General features: G+C 36.2%; 1 protein-coding gene across 4 annotated transcripts; it reads right to left on the bottom strand.

Moving 5' to 3' along the window:
* Window positions 1-1,992: 1,992 nt before the first annotated feature.
* Window positions 1,993-23,280, bottom strand: LOC592232 (CD151 antigen). 4 transcript variants are annotated; one of them, XM_030989706.1, is made up of 9 exons: window positions 23,077-23,269; window positions 18,293-18,372; window positions 14,419-14,610; window positions 13,500-13,574; window positions 12,776-12,874; window positions 10,481-10,645; window positions 9,024-9,107; window positions 6,539-6,626; window positions 1,993-2,716 (listed from the first exon to the last, which is right to left on the bottom strand). In XM_030989706.1, exons 2-8 carry the CDS (start codon window positions 18,356-18,358, stop codon window positions 6,564-6,566), a joined length of 744 nt encoding a protein of 247 aa, XP_030845566.1. In that variant the 5' UTR covers window positions 18,359-18,372; window positions 23,077-23,269; the 3' UTR covers window positions 1,993-2,716; window positions 6,539-6,563. The 4 variants fall into 4 exon arrangements, with proteins under 4 accessions (XP_030845566.1, XP_011664079.1, XP_030845567.1 ...); XM_011665777.2 differs by having other exon boundaries at window positions 6,548-6,626; window positions 23,077-23,265; XM_030989707.1 differs by lacking the exon at window positions 6,539-6,626 and having other exon boundaries at window positions 23,077-23,274.
* Window positions 23,281-23,756: the final 476 nt, after the last annotated feature.

The raw sequence follows: 23,756 nt of genomic DNA, 5'->3' as shown, positions 1-23,756 counted from the left end.
TTCGCAAAGTTACAAGCACTATACAAAGAAAGATGTATATGGGACTACCCTATATCTCTCACAGACCATGAGAGAAACAAATTTACCAAATATATAAATTAGTAGGCGGTTTCCCGGCAAATTTTTTATCATCATGTATTAGTCAAAACATATTCTTTCACATGATTGGTAATGAGAGCTTCCATTTCATTTTTTGAAATTGGGGCGTTTCCAATACTGGTCTTTACCTTTAAGGTTCGTATGATTAGTAAAGAAAATCTGTGATATGATTTACTTTGTCCTTTTAAAATTCACTCAATATTTTGGCATCTAAATATTTTGCACATCACTGTATTCACTGATGCAGGACAAAGTAAGATTGTATTTTTCCAGTCTCATTTCCATGATCTTTTCATTTCTTGAACTCAACCTTAGCTTTGGAATGCTCCCCAGGGAGTGGGGATGTGCGTACTCTCTTTACTGGAAAGCACTCACAGACATTATTGATGTACTAAGCACGTTACAAACCTAAATATATAATGTATTTGTTAATATTTAAATGTGGTTTATGTAACCTTTGAGATGTTTGTTTCAATCACACAATCATGTGTAAGAATTGTTTGTGTATCAGAATATTTTGGCACGACTTCTCAACATCTCAACATAACTTATCGTAGAATTGTCATACTCGAGTGGTTTAAGTACTTGACTTGAAATTCAAAGGTCTTGGGTTCGATCCTGAAACTGTACTAATGTCCTTTGGCAAGGCATTAATCTACACTTGCAAGCCAATACCCAAGAGATATGAAGACATGGTAGGATGACGAAAGCATTTGTGTTAGTAATTGCCATATGCCCTCACGGTGACCATATGGTAAGAATACTCACCAGGGAGTGGAGATGGTGCACATTGTGCGTGAATGAATCCGATGACCGGGTAATAATATCTGTAAAGCGCTTTATAGAGATGGTATTTTGTATTAAAGCACTATATAACTCAAGATTGTTGCTATTATTATAACTTCCATAACTTCTCATGTCATTTTTCATTCTTTACATTTATATTCTGTCTTCTCATTGATAACTGTGTGTGATTTTGAGGAGAGCTACATTTTTGAGGTGTCATAATTTATTGGCTTTTGATTGAGAAAAGTTCTACACTCTCCTCGATATTTTCAATTTTCCACCGTTTTATCATGTGTGCAGGACTAATTAATATTATGCATTAAGAATCTATGGGGTGTATGTTGTTCTTTGCTATCTTATCGTGCAGTGAAATTATCTTCCTAAATTTATGAATGGTAATTAATTGGTTGATGCTATTTACATTGGTTGGCATGGTGGGAATCCAATCATGCAATTGGAGAAAAAAAAATCGTGAAACGAAGTGTCTTTTTGTCACATTCTTGCAATTTTAATATTAAAAGCACTAATGGTACTGCATACATGTGAAGCTTGGTTGTGTCTTTTATTCGTGTTCTGGTTTTGTTTGGTGTAATTTTTATCATCCCTACCACTTGTTCTCTCTCTCCCTCTCTCTCTCTCTCTGTCCCTCCCTCTCTCTTCCGTCTCACTCCGTCTTGTGCCTGACATTAGTATCTCTGTCTAGATCTCCACCTCCCCCTCCCCCTCCCCCTCCCCCTCCCACTCCACGCCCCTCCCTCCTCTCTCCCTACATGTCTTTCTCATTTTTCCCTCAGCTATATACCTATGTCTCTCTTGGCAATCTCATCCAATATCTGAAATATCAAACTTTGTTTTTCATAATCAATTTTATTTATCATTTTAGTACATTGTGGTACATTAGAGACGATTCGATACATGAGCTTTGTCAGTCATTAATCAAACAAATTCTACTACAAATCAAAGTGAAAATAATGTTTACAAACATTATAAAACAAACAAATCTCTTCTTCCCGCTCCCCACCAGAGAAAGACGTATTAAACCGCCAATCATCCAGAAGGTAGGTGGACACAACTTATCGCTACAATAAAAAAACAAAACACTAGGCCTACGTTGAAGTTGTTTTTATTGCTTTATATATTTTTACTTCCAGGTAACTAAGATACGAAACCACAAAATTAATAAGCTTGTATTTCCATGACAACTGCATTTCACTAAATGTTGACTTTTTAAAACCTAGCTGGAACACGTGGATTTTATCAAAAGGTTTATTGTTCAATATCACGTGTACTTCCAAGTAAATTAAATAATGCAAACATACAATAAAATCAGTTTAGCATGATAAATGCAACCCACCAAATGTTGATTTTTTTTTTTAGGGAAGATGTAATCCAATCTAATTATTGTTTGCTATTACAATAACCAACTTGATAAAAGGAAAACAAATAAACGAATATTATATCAAAAGTGCATGCAGATGTATTTACAAATGTAAAAATATGTGTTTAGGCATTTTGTAATCAAAATGTAATTAAGCAATCTACATGTATTCATTTGCAAAGGAAATTTAAGAACAACTATTTGGGTATAGTACTTTTTACATATCATTGGGAATAATACAAGATGTATTTTAAAATATGATCATTTCCTTATGAATTGTTGCTTCCGTTGTTCAATGTTTAATAGTTCTTTAAAGATTGTACGTCATTTTCCATAAGTGGCTCGGTACGACTCTATGATTGGTCGAATCCCAGATTGAAGACACTCCCACTTGCTCATTTAATAAACGTCGATGGCACTAATTACGCAGCACGTGACCCACATGGCTAATATCTGTAAAAGAAAAGGAAGAAAAATCGAAAAGGATATTATAAGCCTTGCAATCTGTCTCCAGTGAAATTTGTTTGAATTACATTTTAAATCATAATGCCGACAGCGTTGTTTAATTTTGTAGGGTCAGATTGACATAATATGCACCCTTAACGTAACGGAGTCACTACAATTATGACAGGCATGACGCATAAAACAAGCTTTTTAACATCAAACACTTTTGTTGACTAGGAATTTGGCTTGTAAATGATCAAAAAGAAGAAGGAAAAAAACACAAGTGGGATCCGTTTCACCAAGCCGTTTTTCAATAGCAATTGACAAATGACAAAAATCAGTGACAAATTTGCTGATAACCAATCAGAACCAAGGACTTCACTAGCTTATAATAATAATAATAATAATATTTAATTTCTATATAGCTTATAACAAGAACAGTCATCTTTTTTTTTTTTATGGTCAGTTTTTATTCTTTTCTCTCTTGAAACAAATTATAATCATAGTACAAGTTACAATCATCATATGTAACGCTCACTGCAAATGTGATGACATTATAAATCAGTATAAATTTTTGTCTTACAAACGGCTTCAAAGAAAACTTACATAGTTAGTTCCTATACATCATATTCGACACAAAAATTCATATTTTCAAAGAAAACATATGCAGTTATATAATCCAACATTTTTGTTTTAACAATGTAGCAACTTATACTTCTTTTATACTGTTGTCCTGAGAAAAAAGTTTTCTCTTTTTGTTAACTCTACCCTACCCGACCTCTCCCTTATTCCCCTCCCCCCCCCCCCCCCCCTCTTAACCGGTGGACGACTGGCTCTGGGTTCCAACTGTTGTCTAATACTCAGGTTTTCCCATTTAGAAAAATGAATAGTGAGAGTTCCCCTCATTGCTGCCAATTTCCTTTCTTCTACTTTATCCCCTATTATACTATTCTTTATTTCATTAAAAGAGGGTGGTTTTTTAAGTTCTCTATTTCTATAAATCAGATATTTAACAAGAATTAAAACATGATTCATTAATTGATATTTTCCTTTATTACTCTCCTCTTTCCCATACAGAATTTCCTCCAAACTACAGTTATGTATTTCAAAGTCTAAAAATCTCGTGCACATTCCCCACACTGATTGTGCAAATTCACAAATATAGAATAAATGTTTATATGTTTCTTCATCTTTTTCGCAAAATGAGCATAACTTAGTCGAGACAAGACCAAAACGGAAGAGGTGATGGTTTGTATATAATATATTATGTATAAGTTTGAACTGAAACTCTCTTAATCGACTGTTAAGTGTACACTGTCTTAGTCTTAAAAATATGTTTTCTATTTCCTTACAGGAAAAACAATAGTTCCTTCCAATTCTCTCAAAAACCAAAGGTTTAAAATCATCTTTCTTTATTAATTGTACATAAATTTGTTTTGATTTTAGATCAGCTATATTAGTTGTTTTCTTCCCCAAAGTGAAATCAGTTCCAGAATTATTTTTTTCTTCTCCCTTTCTAACATTATTTTTCCAACAAACTGGTAAACAGGCATAAAAGTGCTTGATCTCTTCAATTTCATTTACTTCAACACCTAAATCGATAAAATGCCTGTCACATTTTAGTTTACCATCGTTTTCCAGAATATGTTTTAATTTGTAAATTCCTTTGTCATACAACCTCTTATCGTATATACAACTTCCTTTATATCGAATAAGTTTATTATTAAAAATTACCACATCACCAATGTCTATACTCCTTATATGTCTTGTATTGTCATCTGTGACAGTCATCGATGACGAGTTTTGTGAAACGGGGCCCACTAGTTCTACAATAAATAATCTTTATAGTAAAATGTGAGGTTCATAAACATTTATGTCATTGTGTTGCCAACATTTGTGAGATAAAGTTAGTGTGCTTATCCGATTTTCTTCAATAACATGTGCTAATTAGGATCATTGGTGTCACCACAATTATAATGAGAATGAGTGGAAACATCACAGAAGACAGTGTATTAAACATTGGATACAATACGGAGACAGAGAAACCAGCACCAGACTTAAAATAGTAAAACAAAATGACCAGATATCATCAATTATTCCACAATGAATACAGATTAGAATAAATAAAGGTTTCCCATTTATATTTTGTATCAATAACTATTGCCTTAATCGTACAATAAGCTCACTACTTACTCAGTTAATTATTATGAAGTTCATTGCGATATGAAAATACAGAAAAACATATGAGAAACAATTGGAAGATGAAGAAAAGAAATGTCCTGCGCAAATTCGAATACAATTTTTAAAATGTACACGAACGGACTTTAATATATCATTCAACAATTATCCACAACAGAATCGCAATTACTTTCGAAAAAATCAACTTAAGGGGCAATGTCAACATAGCCTAGCTATCAAACAGCCCAGATACATCATGCTTGGATTACGTAATAAGTCAATGTAATGTTCGCATTTCAAAAAGTGATTGATAAATTGCCTTATTTTTAAGTTGATTTTTCTTATAGTATTTCACGTAAAAAAATATATAAATGAAAATATGAAACACAAAATCGCCACTACTTTCGAAAATGAAGAGCTTAATTCCAAAAGGAGCTAAATCCACAATCGAGTTATTGATATCAGAATATTATTCACTTAGTACCCGTCTTTCAACAAAATTATTTACCTAAATTTTGGGAGCAATTGTGAAGAAATGCACCTTCTAATATCACTTTCCACAGACGCCTGGGGGGGGGGGGGGGGGGCGTTTCACAAAACTTGTCATCAGTGACAAATGACAGTCATTGTTATAAGCTACTGAAATCATTGCTTCTGATTGGTTATCAACAGATTTGTTACTGATTTTTGTCATTTGTCATTGAAAAAGGCTTTGTAAAACGGGCCCCAGTACACAAACTGGTTTTAAAAAAATTATCTGAAGTTACACAAATGGATGAAGCCCTTTTGGAAATAAAATTTTCAAATCAACATAAGACAAATCCAATAGCCTTATGCGTCACCTTTTAAAATGTGTGAACGTGACAAAGAGGTATTACGTAATCTGAACATGATTTCTATGGGACATACAATCGTGTTTTGAAATTGCCCTTGAGTTGATTTTGCGACTGTAGTTGGGGTCGTGTTCCAAGTAAAACCAGAACCATTGATTAGGATATTATGGCCAACCCGGTTCGAGTTGGACACAATGGCCCGAATTCACAAAGGAGGTTTGTCGACAAACCTTGGTTTTCGTGCGTCATACGACGCGTTTTTACAAACCAGGAGGGTGTTTCACAAAGATCCTAAGTAGAACGTAACCCTAAGTTGGACTTAAAAATTATGGACAGCCATTGGAGTCTTTAAATGAAATATATTCAAAAGCAGAAATTCAAGTATTTTAGACTTTTTATTAATTCCACATCCAGAACATGAAATCTCCTTGATGATAGAAAATATGAATGATTTCAATAAACAATGAATGCCTTTCAAAATAACTTTTACAAAATATTTTCAAAGATGCTAATGGCTTTCCATATTTTTTAAGTCCAACTTAGAGATAAGTTCAACTTATGATGTTTGTGAAACACCCCCCTGGTTTGTAAAAAAAAACGCGTCATATGACGTACATAAACCTCGGTTTGTCGACAAACCTCCTTTTTGAATTCGGGCCAATATGGCGACTACTACTTTGTTGGGCAAGCTGAAAACAAAAGAATATGCGCCATGTTGTGACCCAGTGAAATCAAGTTGGCCAAACTCTGTGTATAGATGGGTCTGAGTGAAACGTGTAGTGAATATGAATATGAAGAAAAAGTAGGGAAGGGGTAATACCCAACATGCCTCATTCGCTCAATGTTTATGCATATTCTCCTTTGTCAATGCCACTAATGACACAGCAGGCAAACACCATCGTGAAAATCTGTGAACGGAGGAAGAAGAAAAGGAAAAGGGGAAGAGAAAGAAAAGGGATATTTGTGAGGGTCAATGAATTAATTAAATCATGACGAAAAGGATTTAATCGTATGAACATGTCCATATACAGTGAAACCTGTCTAAAAGACCACCGAGGGAAACAAGCGGTCTTTACAAGCAGGTGGTATTTATGTATAGTTTTCTTTATACATGTTTAAGTGAGAAACCATTTTTACGGGAAACACAAATGTGGTCTTTGTAAACAGGTAGTCTTTCTAACCAGGTTTGGCTGTAGTATGACATTTTTTTCGAAATGATACGGCTTCTGAATTATCTCTTCAGAACGCGAGGCAAATTAAACATTGTGCTCATAAGCTCCGGTCCTACCTTTCTAATAAATGCATCTTCACAAAAGTGGAAGTTTAATATCATCATAAAGATGGGGTTTGAAACATGCTGGCTTAGTGGAAGAGCAGTGGTCTCAAAACCGGGAGGTCCCGGGTTCGGAACCAAACCGATGCACCCTTTGGTAAGACATTAATGCTCATTACAAAGTCCCTCGGAGAGGATACAAAGCTGTTGGTCTTGTGGTTGTTTAGTTACAAGCATAGGCATGTTTTCTTCGTAGTCTGGTAAAAACTAAAACCATTTAACACCGATAAAAAACCAATGCCTATACCATGTGCACTGCCAATTTCGAGCTATAAATTGTTTAATACAGAGGCGGATCCCGGGGGTGCGTGGGGAGCGCTTTTATAGTAAAAAGCAGGACAAAGGCTTAAAAATATTAATAATAATAATAATAATAAATTGCATTTATAAAGCGCTTAATACAATGTTTCTAAGCGCTTAACATACAAGTAAATATTCACGTAAATGTTCAGTTTACGCATTCAGTATTGCCTCAATATGTACCATAGAGCATTTAAAGGTTCGACATATTCCCCTACCCCTCGCCGTAAAGGCTTTGCGCTCTCAATTTCGTACATCCCCCCCCCCCCCCCCCCCCCCTTTGGAAAACCCTGGATCCTCTCCTGTATTAGGTATAAATTATCGTTATTATTATTAGAACGTTGGGACCGGGCTAGGATGGATGAAATATGATCTGTGGCAAATTGTTAAATTGTAATGACGAACAAGGCATACAAAATTTTGAATTGAAATGAACAGTATATACACAGTTATATGGAAGCACTGCAAACGCATGAATGTGATTGCAACTGGGTTAAATGATTCCATTGATAGGAGAAAAGCTTGCCTTTTATTTGACCGAGATATTTTTTCTTCCTAAAAAGGTTCTACTTGATTGCCTATCTCGCTAATAACGCAGCATGTAAACACCAGGGTGAGAATCTGTGGGAATAATTCGAGAAGATTATGATGCTTGGGATTTCCAGGGGCAGATGAGCAAGAGCTCAATATGCAGTATATAACTGGGGAGCTTATGATCACCTTAGTAGCTACACAAATTACAATCGCAATCATTTGTACACAATTTGTGAAGGATTCTATCTGTTTGGATTGAAATCAATAAAGTTTGAATTTGAATTGACAAATTTAAGAAGGGGTATAACGGACATACCGTAATTAAATGAAATAGATACCATTCTAATTTTTCAAGACTGGATGCCCCTCCCACAAACACACACGCACGCGCGCGCAACGCACGCACACACGCACACAAACCCAGCAATACCTGCCTTTCAAAATTCTGGTTCGTGGTTGAAACACCCATGAACATTGAATTAATTAACCAAACTAATGTACCTTTTAAATAAACAAAACTCCATGGTTTCACGTAAATTTTTATCTACAAATATATGTTCATGAGCAGAAAGAGGGGATAATGGAGGGGAAGGGGACAAGCAGTTAATACCTGAAGCAAAACTGTGAATTGGAAATAGGTTGCATGATTGATCGATGAATGAGTCAATGTTGAATTGAATAATTGATTAAGAATTGTTTACTTGATTCATTAATTACTTAGTTGATTACTTGTTTAGTTGGTTGGATGATTACTACATCGAGTGATTTGTTGAATAATTGATAGTTTCGACTATTAATATTATTGATTGACAAAATTGATACATTTTGTATTGAATGCTTGATCACTTGAATTGGTCGCTTAGTTTTTGTATTATTTGATTTATCGATTGAAAGATTTTTTTTTTTTTTTTGATTGATTGACTGACCACTTGAATTGGTTGCTTAGCTTTTGTATTACTTTATTTATTGATTGACAGATTTGAGGATTGAATGATTGATTGATTGATGGACTGACTGACAGACTGGATGTTACATTTCTTAATTATATCTCTTCTGGTTAATTATTAGATTGCCTGATGGATTACTTATTTTTGTTTTGTTAATTTATTGATTAATTGTTGTTTGGTCGATATCTTACCTCGAACACAAGAAGAGCAAGACAGACGGCTCCGATGATAAGATAATTATCTTGAATATCATCAATCGACGCATCGACACATCCCTGAAAATCAAAAGGAGGGAAATTTGAAAAATCAATTACATAAATAATATTATTTGCAATAATTATTATCACTATCTACTGTAAAATAAAGACCATGTGAATGATACTATTAAATTCAAATACATGCTTTTACAGAGAGCCTGAACAATAAAACCTGAAACCAATCATTACAAATAAATCTAAATATGGGATCAAAAGTAAGGTGGACAGTATATCTACAAGGATAATCGAAATAAGTCATTCACTACTTATTACTTGCATTGAAAAAAAGAACACCGCCATTTCCTTAGACTTTCCTTTTTTAGATTTGTGGTCCTCTTTATTTCCTATCTTTTCCATCACTCCGTCTATATACAACTAAATTATTCATATCCTTACCCATGTTTCGTAATTTGTTAAGTTTGTGAAAACAATGATTTGTCCCGATTTTTGTTTCTTGGAATGTGACATGATAAAGCTAACATCTATCTATAAGTATTCACAAAAGGCTCTAATTTGATTTTTTAATTAAAAAAAAAAAAATCAAATTCACAAGGAGAATGAATACTTCAGTTGTTAACTGTATATAGATGAACGTATATTTATATCAAATTAATCATGGTGTTACTAAAACTTTAGTAACTCCATTAATTAACCAAGCATTCATGTACATGAATTTACTTATTTTTTCTGATTGAATGATTGATTGATTGATATTATTCGTCAAGCATACATTACAGGATAGAATAACAGATAGACATAAAGAGAGAGGTAGAGAGAGAGAGAGAGAGAGAGAGAGGTAGAGAGAGAGAGAGAGAGGTAGAGAGAGAGAGAGAGAGAGAGAGATGAAAGAAAATTCTAAAAGGATAAAGCAATAAATACAAAATGATTATAAGCTTATTCTGAATGGGGTTCTGTGATCAATAATGCTTACTACTTTCAACATGCTACTACATTCATGGGCGTCAATCCTTACGTAATACCTATTGTTCAGGGGGGAATGAATGAATAGATCATCCCCCCCCTCCCTGAACAATAGGTATCAATTACAGATCTACGTCCATGACTACATTACAGGAGAGAGTAAAAGATAGACAGAAAGAGAGAGATGAAAGAGAGAGAGAGAGAGAGAGAGAGAGAGAGGGAGAGAGAGAGAGAGAGAGAGAGATGAACAACAATACTGATAATGAGCTGATTCTGAACGGGGTTCTGTGATCAATAATAGGGACATTTAGATTTGCGTGGACTGATACGTGTGATGTCCTTTCAAGGCAGTGTATTTAAAGGACGTCGACCGTTGCAATCCACGTTAATTGTCGTTGTGCAAATCTAAAAGTCCCTAATGCTTCCAACGCCCGTTCCAACTTTGAACTTGCTACTAAGTTGTTTCCTACCTGGCTGTTGACGAGGGTGGGGAAGGTCGGATTGCCCTTGGTACCGGTCTGGCACTGTGAAACACTCGCTCCGTCCACACAGCACGATTCAGGCACGGCCAGGTTACTGGGGAAGTTCAACGAGTTTGCATAGTCTGCGTACCCCGTAGCACCACAGCAGTCAAACTAGACGAGAGAGAGAGAGGGAGAGAGAGGGGGAGAGAGAGAGAGATAGAGAGAGAGAGAGAGAGAGAGAGAGAGAGAGAGAGAGAGAAAATGATCGATGAGGGCGTATCCAATGAGAAACTATTTTCTTGGGAAACAAAAAATGTGGTGTTTGTAGACAGGTGGTCTTTGTAGAAAGGTGGTCACTAAGGCAGGTTTGACTGCATTATGATTAAATGGGTAGCCGGTAGGATGTGAAAGTCATTTTACATGGAACAGCGTTGTTTGAAATTGCGCCCTACTGGAATACTCCCCAGGGAGTGGAGAATGTGCTCGCCTTGTGTACTATATATCTTAATCACTTAGAGATCTCATCGACGCATATACAAACCCCGAATGTTATTATCATGATTAAACTTTGAAACAACTTTAAAGAGTTCAGTGAACTTGTTTTAAACTTGATATTTCATGCCACATTTGTACGTCTGTTTCTTAGCAAGATCAATCATTTTACTTTATAGGCCTACCATGTCAACACAGCAAGAGAATATATATATATATTCCTGACTATGATAAACACAAAATTTTATTCTAAATGATTGAGATATGCATGAAGCTAAAGTTAAATAAATTCTCTTAACCATGTCCCTCAAAGCAGTTTTTCGTTTATTATATTAACCTTCCTCGTGCAATATACAGTTTATATATATATATCTTTGCTTTTTCATATCATAGCAAGTAAGTAAATTACCCGAACCTCTTAAACCGACCAAGAGCCCAGTTTGAACTATGCGGCCCCAACACATCGAGATTTTACTAACCTCGTGATACTGTGGTAGTATTCGCCAAGGATATACGCCCCCCCCCCCCATTGCCTTCTTTTACCGTTACATCACGATGTTTGTAAAAGTACCCATGTTTGAACAGTTCTAAGCATATTTGATGATAATTTATTTATATTCTTCTATTAAAACTATAGTCAACAGTTCGCTGTAAGTCTGTTCCCGCTCATAATCATATGGAATTTGCCATACTGTACATAGTTTAAAGCGCAAGTGGTTTATGACGCTAGCCTACATTTATCAAGGAAAATGTTGACAAGTCTTCGAAACGAAAAGTCTTTCTTTACCATACCCGAGAGCAATGTCTATTTGAGAACAACTGCCCTTTAGTTTAGCACACATACTTATGTTTTCTGCGTAGTGACATTTTATTCTTTAAAATAAAAAAAAATACGTAAATACACCTGTAATCATAATAACAAATGCGAATAATTCTTGATGTGTTCAGTATTATTCCAAAATTAAGAAAAGAAGAGAGTGAATTATGTTTGTTTGAATTTTTAAAGCCATCAGTAAGAAGCGTTCTTCTTCTTCTTCTTCTTCTTCTTCTTCTTCTTCTTCTTCTTCTTCTTCTTCTTCTTCCTCTTTTCATTGTCGGCCTTTTGTCCGTGTGTTAGAAATCTGTTTAATCGGTCTGCTTTTCAGCCTGTCTTTGGTTTGTTCTCGGTATGTTCTCGGCCTGCTGGCGGTCTGTTCTCGGTTTCGTCAGTATGCCTTGGGTATAATAATAGGGACTTTTAGATTCGCACGAAGACAATAGGTCTATGCTACGCTCGACGTCCTTTTAAAGCACTGCCTTGAATGGACGTCACACGTATTAGTCCACGCAAATCTAAAAGTCCCTAATACCTCAGTCACTGACTCCCCACTGACTCCCAACCGACCGAGTGGGGGCAATCGGCTAACGTAATTGCTCGTTAGATCTGTTTCGGTCTTGTTTTAGTTAAGTTTAGTGTATTTCTTTATCAAAAAGTCACACCCGTCATCAGACGGGCGGCCTTAGAAGGCATATGAGTGCTGTATCAAAAAATAACAGACATAAACAATTCGACATGGTAACACAAAATCACACACACATAAAAAGAATATTCATATATTACAATGTAGTTGAAAATTGTTTGACATGCACTACAAAATAGAACAATAAAAACATGAAAAAAAAACGAAATATTCATTCAAGTAGTACAACAATTTTTGGCGAGTTGTTTGATTTGCTTTGCGAATTGGTCTTGTGTCGGTCTCGTCTGAGTGATTGGGGGATAGCAGGCAAAGATACAGGGAACTAAGCAAACGTAAAATCAAAGCTTACTGAATTTTGAATACCATCTACAGATTCCTTGGAGGCGTCTGTTGTTGGGTAAGTGTTGGTGATGGTGTATGTCATTCCTTCAATCATACTGGCCTCAAGCTGGGTAGAAAGAGAATAAAAAAGAAACAAAGCAAGGGATTTTATTATTTGTTTGGAAGAGTGACAACCATGAATACAAAATATATGTATCTTTCCTGACGTTTTTCTTCTTCTTATCCTCAAGCGAGGTTTTTATTTCTATGATTTAAATATTTTCTGACATTCGAATTTCAAAAATAATGATGAATTCGTCAGTAATGTTGGTTCATTTACAAATCCCGACCTATCTACTTTCACACAACGCTCTCTCTCTCTCTCTCTCTCTCTCTTCCTCTCTATCTCTCTCTCTCTTCTCTTTTACTATCCATCTGTCTTGTCACTCCTTCTAGTCATCTCTCTCAAACCGTCCTTCTCAGTCTCCACTCCCATATCTCTCTTTCTCTCTGTCTCTCTTTCTCTCTCCTTCTATTCCATTACCCCCACCTCAACCAACTCATCCCTTTCTCCTTCTTTCGTTTCTCCCCACCACCCCCACTCCTGTCTCTCTTTCTCTTTCTCTACTTCTCCTTCCCTCCCCCTCTCTCCCTCTCTGTATCTCTTTCTCTCCCTCTCTCTCTCCCTCTCTGTATCTCTCTCTCTCTCTCTCTCTCCCACACACACATCTTTGATCTATCTTCTATCATACCTCATCATCGAAGACGAAAGCGAGAATGCCGGCGGTGATCTCCAGTAAGATGATCAGAACCATGAAGAAGAAATACTAGTAAGAGAAGGAAAACATAGTTTATCACTAGACATTAGTCTGGTATCAACATCATCATTAGGGTCATTATCAGGAATATCATAATCGACGCGATCGTAATTAAAATCATCATTATTACCATCATCATTATTACTTTCATCATAATCACCATCATTATAATTACCATCGCCATCACCATCAACATCACCATCATCATCACCATCACCATCAACATCACCATCAACATCACCATCACCACCATCGTCACCGTCATTACCATCATCATCATCTTTCCCATCAACAAAATCATAATCATCATCAATACCGCCATCACCATCATCATCAGCTTTAATCGCTATAATCGTCACCATTAATATCATCATCATCATCATCACTACCATCGTCATCATCATCGCCATCACCATCACCACCGCAATCATCATCCCCATCATCATCACCATCATTACCATCATTATTATCATCATCATCACCATCGTCATTATCATCACTTTCACCATCATCATCGCCATCATCATCGCCATCACCATCATCATCATCATCACCATCAATATCACCATCATCATCATCACCATCATCATCATCACCATCATCATCACCATCATCATCATCACCATCATCATCATCACCATCATCATCATCACCATCATCATCATCATCACCATCATCACCATCATCACCATCATCATCACCATCATCACCATCATCACCATCCATCCCATCAACAAAATCATAACCATCATCAGCTTAATCGCTATAATCGTCATCATCATCATCATCATCATCAAAGGCACCATCATCATCCCCAAACAATGGTTGCCATGGAGACATCTTCCCTACTCACCAGTTTGAGGAGGAACGTTCCTTCCTTGAGGGCGCCACAGCATCCACAGAAACCTACCAGGAAGATGAAGCACCCCACCCCTATCGTTATACCAGTCACAATCAATATGGTATCCTCCGCGAAGAGATCCGTGTATTCTTGTTGCCGGGCGGTTATCCATGATCCTATAGAAATCAGCACAATGCCTGCTGCCTGTAAGTCAAGAATAATCACATAAAACTCATGGAGACGAGACTAGCTCTAATACGTGATCAGTTTAAAAATCCAATTTACCCAAACCTGTAAAGTAAATCTGATGTTGAAAGGAAACAATCTTAATAGAAAAGGCGTAAATATTCACCTCTGAATGATAAACGCCTATAAACATAGACAACAACAACTATATAAGCGTTTAATTAAAAATAGTCATCCTTTTCTGTCTGTAATCCTTCCTCTCTTTCAAAGAATAGTATATGCACTTGGTATAGACCGCCCTCTTCAGACGTTGGAATCTTTAATTTATATGAGCTGTTTCTTAGCTTTATTGACATAACGAACTGTGACACAATTTTAGTAGGAGATGTAAACTGTGACCTACTGGCCAAACCTTTATCGAGTATGAGTAAGAAATATATGGATATCAATGATATGTATTCTCTAGTTCAAGTTAACACAAATGAAGCAACCAGAATTACAAATGCTTCTGCTACATTGATTGATCATCTCTTAACGAATAACTCCCCAAACGTAAAGAGTTATGGAGTACTTCATAATGGAATGAGTGACCATTCTATTAGTTTTTTAATTTGGAATGCCAATGTTTCATCACACCCCAGATTTATTAACTTTAGAAGTTGCAGCAAACTTAATGGTAATGAGTTTAGAAATGATATTCGCAACCAGAAATGGGAGTATATAAATCAGTGCAATTCAATTGATGAAGCTGTTGAATTATGGCAAAATCTGTTGTTACAAGTTGTTGACAAACACATGCCATATCGTTCAAAAAGAATAAGTACTAGGGGCTCTCCGTGGATGAATGCAAGTATTTATAAACTCATGAAAAAGCGTGACAAACTGAAACGGAGAGCGTGTAAACTTAAAGATGAAAAACTCATGTGTGAATATAGAGTACTACGTAATAAAGTTACTACTGATGTAAGAAAAGCAAAGAGAAAATACTACTCTGATAAATTCTCACTTTCTAGTGCTAATCCAAAACAGACTTGGAAGACATTAAAATCTATCATTCCAAATAAGAAACGTGACACGCCAATAGTTGCGCTTAATTCAGAAAGTAATGTTGATACTGCTAATCTTTTCAATACCTTCTTTGCTGAAGTAGGAAGTAATTTAGCAAAAGAAATTCCTGATACGCCTCTCCCTATAGAAAACAATATACCATTAATCAAGAGTTTTGAGTTTACCCTTGTAACCGAAAATGATGTGTTGGGAGTTATAAACAAATTGAAAAATACTAAATCTGTAGGTGTAGATAAAATATCAGTTTTTGTTTTAAAAGCATGTGCTACCGAGATTTCACAGAGTATTGCTAACCTGATCAACCGCTCTTTGTTGAGCGGTAAATTTCCTCAACAATGGAAAAGGTCCAAGATTATCCCAATTCACAAAAGTGGCGATAAGAGCTCTCCTTCAAATTATCGGCCCATCTCAATTTTGCCCTGCGTATCTAAAATACTGGAACGGGTTGTCCAAAGACAAGTTTTGGAGTTTCTACATGAGAACAATATCTTGTCAGCCGCCCAATCTGGATTCAGGCCACGTCACTCAACTATTACCACTCTCCTAAAAGTAACTGATGACTGGCTTCACGCAACTGATAAGAAAGAGTATACGGGGGTTGTATTTGTGGACTTAAGAAAGGCCTTCGATACCGTGAATTGTGATATTCTTATTAAGAAACTCAATAACATAGGAATTTCTGGCACTCCATGTACATGGTTTAAAAGCTACATGTCAGACAGAGTCAGTAGGACACTTATTAATGCAGAGCTTTCTTTCGAATCAGTTATTGAGTGTGGTGTGCCCCAAGGTTCCCTTCTAGGGCCACTGCTCTTCATCGTATATATAAATGATTTAGTAAAATGTATAAAAACCTGTCAAGTTCAGTTGTATGCTGATGATACTGTTTTATACTTCTCACATCCTTCTATAGATAGAATTGAATTAGCTTTGAACTCAGACCTAGAAAATATGTATTACTGGATGTGCCAAAACAAATTAAGTGTCAACTGTCAAAAAACAGTTTGTATGCTCATTGGAAGCAACCACATGATATCTAAAAAGAATGTCCTCCGAGTTTCATTGAATGACATCTTCATAGATCAAGTTCATCATGTCAAGTACCTTGGCGTCTTAGTTGATGAAAAGTTAAACTGGAATTTACATATAGACAATATGTTGAAGAAAATTGGTCAAATGGTAGGCTTTCTAGGAAGACTAAGGCGATTCCTAAGTGAATCGGTACTGAAATTAATATATAGCTCACTGATCCTTCCGTATTTTGATTATGGTGATGTTATTTACAGTGCAGCTTTCAGGAAATATACAGATCGCCTTCAAAAATTGCAAAATAGGGCAGGCCGGATTATACTTAAAATAAAACCTGAATCTCATGTCTCTGTTTTGGAAATGCATAACGCTCTTAATTGGCAACTCTTGGACAAAAGAAGAAATCATCATTCCCTTGTTCTTATGTATAAAATAATGAATAATCTAACCCCCGAGTATTTAAGAAATGAATTTGAGTTGAGAACCCATTCCTACCCTTCCCGAATTGGAGCTCAAATAAAATTACCCAAACCGAGAACAAATTACCTCAAAAGATCATTCAAGTATAGAAACGCAAAGGCCTACAACACACTTCCTCCTCATATCAAATCTTCCCCTAGTGTTAATACATTCAAATCTAAGATTGCAGAACTGTTACAGTAGCACATGGTCCCCCTCCTTATTTTGTTATGATTACTTGTTTTTTATGAAATGTTTTTTTTTTTTTTTTTTTTTTTTTTTTTTTTTTTAAATCCCTTTATTTTATATTAGTTCTTTTTGTTCTTTCTTCAAAATGTATTTACTGTTGTTCATATAATGTATTTATGTTTTGTTTTGTTTATGTAATTGTTCCGGACCCCACGGAAGACCAGCTTTCCCATGTCGGGTTAGCTGAATGTGGGCTATCCATCGTATTTTATGCATTTTTACTATGTTTTTTATACGAAAATAAATACTACTACTACTACTACAGAGGCCTAACAATAATCATCAGCATGTCACACGATCTGTTCTGATTCAAGACAAGATTGGCATATGGTAATAGGTATTTATACGTAACATCATTAGATGCAGTGTGCACATCAAAAACCTTTACTATTTTTGTGTTGTATTAATCTTTACTATTTCAAGAGAAGCAAACGTTTCATCAGAGTGTTACTCGTGATCATCTCATGCACAAGATAAACAGTAGAGGTGTTTTAATTTGTCGATGATTCATTTGTTTGTAGAAAGCAGTTTACTATGGAATTAGGCCGGTACATCATATGTAATAAATAACAATTTGTAATATACAGTCAAACCTGTCTATTGAGTGCACCAACGGGAAACAGAGACATTGGCCACTCTGGACAGTTGAAATTTCTAGACAGAATCTACAACACATATTTATCTTTCGGGGGGGGGGGGCAAAATACATGGTCATTATAGACAGATGGCTTTTAAGAAAAGTGATCACTAAGACGAGTTTGACTGTATTATTATGGAACTTGACTTCACCTTGCTATCTGAACGGATCCGAATGGATACTTTAAAAATTACGTATTTAGCTTTAAAAAAGTATATGAGATTGAAAGGGTATGTTGTGTGCAGATGAAGGACTTACCCACACGCAGAAGTTCAATATGAACAGGAAAAGCTTCGCAATCTTTGGTCCACAACCAGCCACCATTTTGAATTATTTCTCTAGAAGAAGAAGAAGAACAATGAAATACACAGATACAGCGGTTATTTCACAAAAATTATATGTGCAATCGTTTCCACATACTAGTCTAGCTTCATATGAGCGGAGGTTTGGTATACAATGTGTACCAGAAAGCTTTCATATGAACACACCCTGAGTGATGAATAATCATGACGTCATCAGGGGGTTTCAGGCAAACAAGGCTCTGCATTGGTTAATAATTAACATGAATTCAATGTCATATGAGTCTTTTATGGCTTTACTTACAGGCTCAAATATTAGGCTCTACCCGACACGATGATGTCATAGTGATTTTACTGGGAAATAATCCTTATTATGATTGATGCAGTATATTGCACTTCATAATCAGACCGCTGGGCAAAGTATATTTTTTAATACGGACTGTTTCTTCACTGATCTTATGGAAACTTTACAAATTAAGTTAAATGAACATTGTCTCATTAATCATGACATTTTTCATACCTTACAATCAATTAATTTGGTTTCATTTTCACGACATTTTCTTTCTTCTTAGAGTATAAATGCGTATTATTTCGTGAATTGTATTTAATTCTTGAACATAACATTTTTAATTATATCTATTTCACTTGTTATGTTTGGTAACGTCCTTTGGTTGGAACATTAAAAGCTTTTGTTATTGTTCTTTCGTGTTTACTGTGTGTCGGGTAAACCTTAGGCAGAGTTTTTGGTCGCATTATAAACAGTGTGTTCTGCAGAGAATTTGAAATCATTAGCAAAAAGGTAGAATGCCATATGTTTCCAAAATAATTCATCTGAAATGTTTTGTGACGAAGGATTGTATGATTGGTAACCAGGATTTAGACTATACCACGCCCTTGTAAGATTACGTAATCACCAAATACCAATCCTTGTCTGTCAATAAGATCATGTATTCTTGAGGGATTATCGATGATGCTTCATTAACAAAGCATGTTAATTAATAACCAAGCTTCATTATCAGTTGATTACCAATTAGATTGGTATTCTTTGTTTAAGCCTGATCGTTCTTCAACACATGCTCTGCTGACAAGTGCTTTGCGTTCATCATCCTACACTAACCGAATTCATAACTTCACAGCAGTATACCTAAGCCTCACCTCACCCCAAGAAATAACTTTACTTATTCTGAGAGACATGGGCGTCGATCCTTACGTAATACCTATTGTTCAGGGGGATGAATGAATAGATCACCCCCCCCCCTGAACAATAGGTATCAATTACAGATCTACGCCCATGCTGAGAGATGTATTATATTCTTACACATTAATCTACAAGACTCCATGCACCAAGTGTACGAGAGAGGCAGAAAGCATGAATAATGCACAGTTTCTCAGCACGACACGGGCATCGCCATTTTATTGATCACGTGACGTACTATATGTAAAGTCGTTTTAGTCGTTTATCAAGTAAATGTATTCAAATTTATGGATGATTCCTTCCCAGGTGTGTGTGGTGATGAAGTATTTCATTCACCTGCTATTATCCTTTGTGCGGTACTACAATTGCCAGAACGCAAATTGCATAAATAATTTTCTGCTGTTCTCTGGGCGAAGGTTTCTCATAATGAAATAGATTTGTCAATTGCTATATTTCAGTATGTTTTAATGAATTACTTACACTTGTTCCCCTGTTATATATTCTTCACCAAGTATAATTTATAATTTCTCACCTATGATGTTTCCTTATTGGGAAGTGAAGGCTTTGTTATCGATTTTAAAATTCAGATACCGTCCGCCAAATGACTTTTAGGTTTCCTCTCTTCAAATTCATTTCAATGACTCATGCGTGATAAATATATTATATGAGTTGCATCAAATGAAAGAGGAGGATCTAAGCTTTCCAAATACGTGTCATTTATCAATTATAAATGTGATTAAGTTATGATAAAACATCGATAAGTATCGGTTTCATTTTTTCTGGGACGCACTGTATATTTAACGGCTCCCTAAATTCACAGCACAGCACTTTACCAAACTTGACCCAACCCCTATCATGAAACCCATTTGTATGGTGGCCCTGAAGGGACATCGCGAATAGACTAAATCGTGAAAAATATGCGATAAAATTCACGATATCGTCAATTTTATCGCATATTTTTCACGAAGAAATTCACGAAATTGACGATATCGTGAACTTTATCGTGAACTTTTCACGATGAAATTGACGATATCGTGAATTTTATCGTGAAAAGTTCACGATATAAAGTTCACGATATCGTCAATTTTATCGTGTACTCTATCGTGTACTCTATCGTGTACTCTCCTGACGGGCGCTTCGTAAACAAAACCAGCCCTAGCTGGGGGAGACAGAGAGAAGGAAAAAAGGGAAAGGGAAAGAGAAGATAAAAGGAAAGAAAGAATAATAAGAAGAAAAGAGGGAAACGGGGGGGGGGGGGCGAAGGGCTCTTGCCTCCTCCTCACTCCCCCCCGCCAAAAAATAAATAAGGAGAGAGAGAAGGGAAAGGGAAAGGGAAAGAAAATATAAAAGGAAAGAAAGAAGAGGATGAAGGAAAGAGGGAAACGGGGGAAGGGCGAAAGGCTCTTACCTCCCCCCCCCCCCCCCCCCGCCAAAAAAATAAATAAGAGAGAGAGAGAGAGAGAGAGAGAGAGAGAGAGAGAAGGGAAAGGGAAAGAAAGAAGAGGAATAAGAGGGAAACAGGGGAAGGGCGAAGGGCTCTTGCCTCCTCCCCCCCCCCCGCCAAAAATAAATAAGAGAGAGAAGGGAAAGGGAAAGAAAATATAAAAGGAAAGAAAGAAAAGGAATAAGAAGGAAAGAGGGAAACGGGGGAAGGGCGAAGGGCTCTTGCCTCCTCCCTCCACACCCCCCGCCAAAAAAATAAATAAGAGATAGAGAGAGAAGGGAAAGGGAAAGGGAAAGAGAAGATAAAAGGAAAGAAAGAAGAGGAAGAAGAAGAAGAAAAGAGGGAAACGGGGGCGAAGGGCTCTTGCATCCCCCCGCCCAAAAAATAAATAAGAGAGAGAGAGAGAGAAGGGAAAGTGAAAGAGAATAAAAAAGGAAAAGAAGAGGAATAAGAGGGAAACAGGGGAAGGGCGAAGGGCTCTTGCCTCCTCCCCCCTCCCGCGCCAACAAATAAATAGGAGAGAGAGAGAGAGATAGAGAGAAGGGAAAGGGAAAGGGAAAGAAAATATAAAAGGAAAGAAAGAAGAAGAAGACGGAAAGAGGGAAACGGGGGAAGGGCGAAAGGCTCTTACCTCCCCCTCCCCCCTCCCCCCTCCCGCCATAAAGGGAAAGAGAAGGGAGAGGAGCTCCCAGCTAGGGCTGGTTTTGTTTACGAAGGAGAGTACACGATAGAGTACACGATAGAGTACACGATAAAATTGACGATATCGTCAATTTCATCGTGAAAAGTTCACGATAAAGTTCACGATATCGTCAATTTCGTGAATTTCTTCGTGAAAAATATGCGATAAAATTGACGATATCGTGAATTTTATCGCATATTTTTCACGATTTAGTCTATTCGCGATGTCCCTTCAGGGCCACCATACATTTGCAACCCTAACCCTGTTATTTAACGAATTCCGAAACTACATCTCAGCACTGTACCTAACTTAACAAGTAATCATCATATACAAACTCTCTCAATTCTGTCCCGTATGTTTTAAACTATTTATTTTATTTATTTTGCCTTTCTATCTTTAACCACTCCTATCATTATATTTTGTCTAAGCCCAGCCATATTTCTCTGTTAGTTTTCATATCTTTCCGTATTATACTCAACTTAACAAGCCATTTATGTGCTTTTCATGATCCCCCGCTTCCTATACACCCAATTAATAAATGATGTGATTTTCTTTCCCAAAGTATTTCTTAATGCCCATTTCCCTGTGGCTGTTCCGTTGTAAAATGGTTTAACCAAAGTTTATAGCGCCATGAGTCCAATATTTGCTCAAAGCCCTTGAATTTGTCGACGTGCAAAAGCCTTCGGTCATCCTCGATAAGAATGATTGATACGACACTTTGACGCCAGATCAACTATACTTAACCATACAAATACCAAACCAAATATGAACTTATAAACCAAACGTACCATAAAACTTTGCAAATGTATATGTATCGAGTGTTTTATGTACATGTAAGTGTGCACGTAGGGATGTACATGTACATGTTAATATGCTACTAGCCAACCTACAAAGCAATCTCATCAGGCAGATTGCATGAAATATGACATCTTAAAATCTTTTTCAAAACTAATTTACGAAAATATCTTGATCATTTTTGTTTCTTAAACATATATGTTTAAGAATCAAGAATAATAAATGTTATACAATTATGAAGTTATAATTTCTAACGAAAATATAAAATTGTGATAAAAAGTAAAGGTTTCTTTAACATTGCGTCTACATCTTATAAAACGATTTCTTTCCTTGTTACAACAGGGTAAAAAGTAGCATAAATATTTATTTATACCAATATCAAGAAGTGCGTTTAGGCTATTATATAAATAATAATTCTATACCTACCTTCTTGGAATCATCACCTACTAAACTATTTTGTTTTGTTTCGTTTTCCCGCATATTTCGATCAACATTGAACTCTCGCATTTCTCGAAATACAATTTCATTTTCTCGCAGTAATTGAAAAACGTCCAAATGTAAGAACACTTCAGTAATATTCATGGACCGAAAAAATTACAATTACGGCACGAAATGGAGGAAACTTACCTTGACTTGGGGGAATTCACAAAGTTATCAAATACTGACTTAGACCAGCAATCGGATGTGATGTGTATCGTCGAATCGCGTGTATGCTTCGAATGACTGTAGCCGTAGATGAAGGATCGTTTTATGGTTTTAATCGCTTTGATTATACAAATTGGTCTATTGCGTTGGTCAGTTGGTCATCTGCGCTGTTGCCAATAGCAAACACATGATAACAATCACGTTAAAACTTTAAAAGGGCGCGGTGCGGACATAGTAACGATGACCAGTTCGATTAAAACGTAAGCGGATACTCCTTATCATAATTAAGATTACATGTTTTTAGTCGGTAAAGACATTAATCATGACATTATTAGATTGACGTCAACAAGTTATTTTTATCCTTAGTCGGTTATAGTTAAAGTCATTTTTTCAACAATGTAATATTTTTTTTTATAAATATTGTATTAATTAGTAATTAACAAATATATATTCATCCTCCCTCTCTGTCTCTCTTTCCTCCTAATCACCCTCTCTCTCCTCTCCCCCTCTCCCTTCTCTCGTTATGTGTGTGTGTGTGTGTGTGTCTCTCTCTCTCTCTTTGAGACCTATGACGCGTTATTAATAGGGGTGCGGGATACAGTCCTCTAGCTGTGAACGCCACTTGAAATCTTTTTTTTTTTTTGCTTCGTTTTTTTTTTTTT

Source organism: Strongylocentrotus purpuratus, unplaced genomic scaffold (assembly GCF_000002235.5).
Source record: "Strongylocentrotus purpuratus isolate Spur 01 unplaced genomic scaffold, Spur_5.0 spur5_scaffold_18, whole genome shotgun sequence".
Taxonomy (NCBI): Eukaryota; Metazoa; Echinodermata; class Echinoidea; order Camarodonta; family Strongylocentrotidae; genus Strongylocentrotus; species Strongylocentrotus purpuratus.
This window is presented reverse-complemented; position numbering and strand designations above follow the sequence as displayed.

What these genes read in the sequence shown, in the direction of transcription:
- LOC592232 (XM_030989705.1), bottom strand. Translation starts at nt 18,358, where the DNA reads ATGGTGGCTGGTTGTGGACCAAAGATTGCGAAGCTTTTCCTGTTCATA. An exon ending in GAACGTTCCTCCTCAAACTG is followed by an intron (nt 13,575 to 14,418) that starts GTGAGTAGGGAA and finishes TTCTCTTACTAG; the next exon opens with TATTTCTTCTTCATGGTTCT. An exon ending in TAGATGGTATTCAAAATTCA is followed by an intron (nt 10,646 to 12,775) that starts GTAAGCTTTGAT and finishes TCTCTCGTCTAG; the next exon opens with TTTGACTGCTGTGGTGCTAC.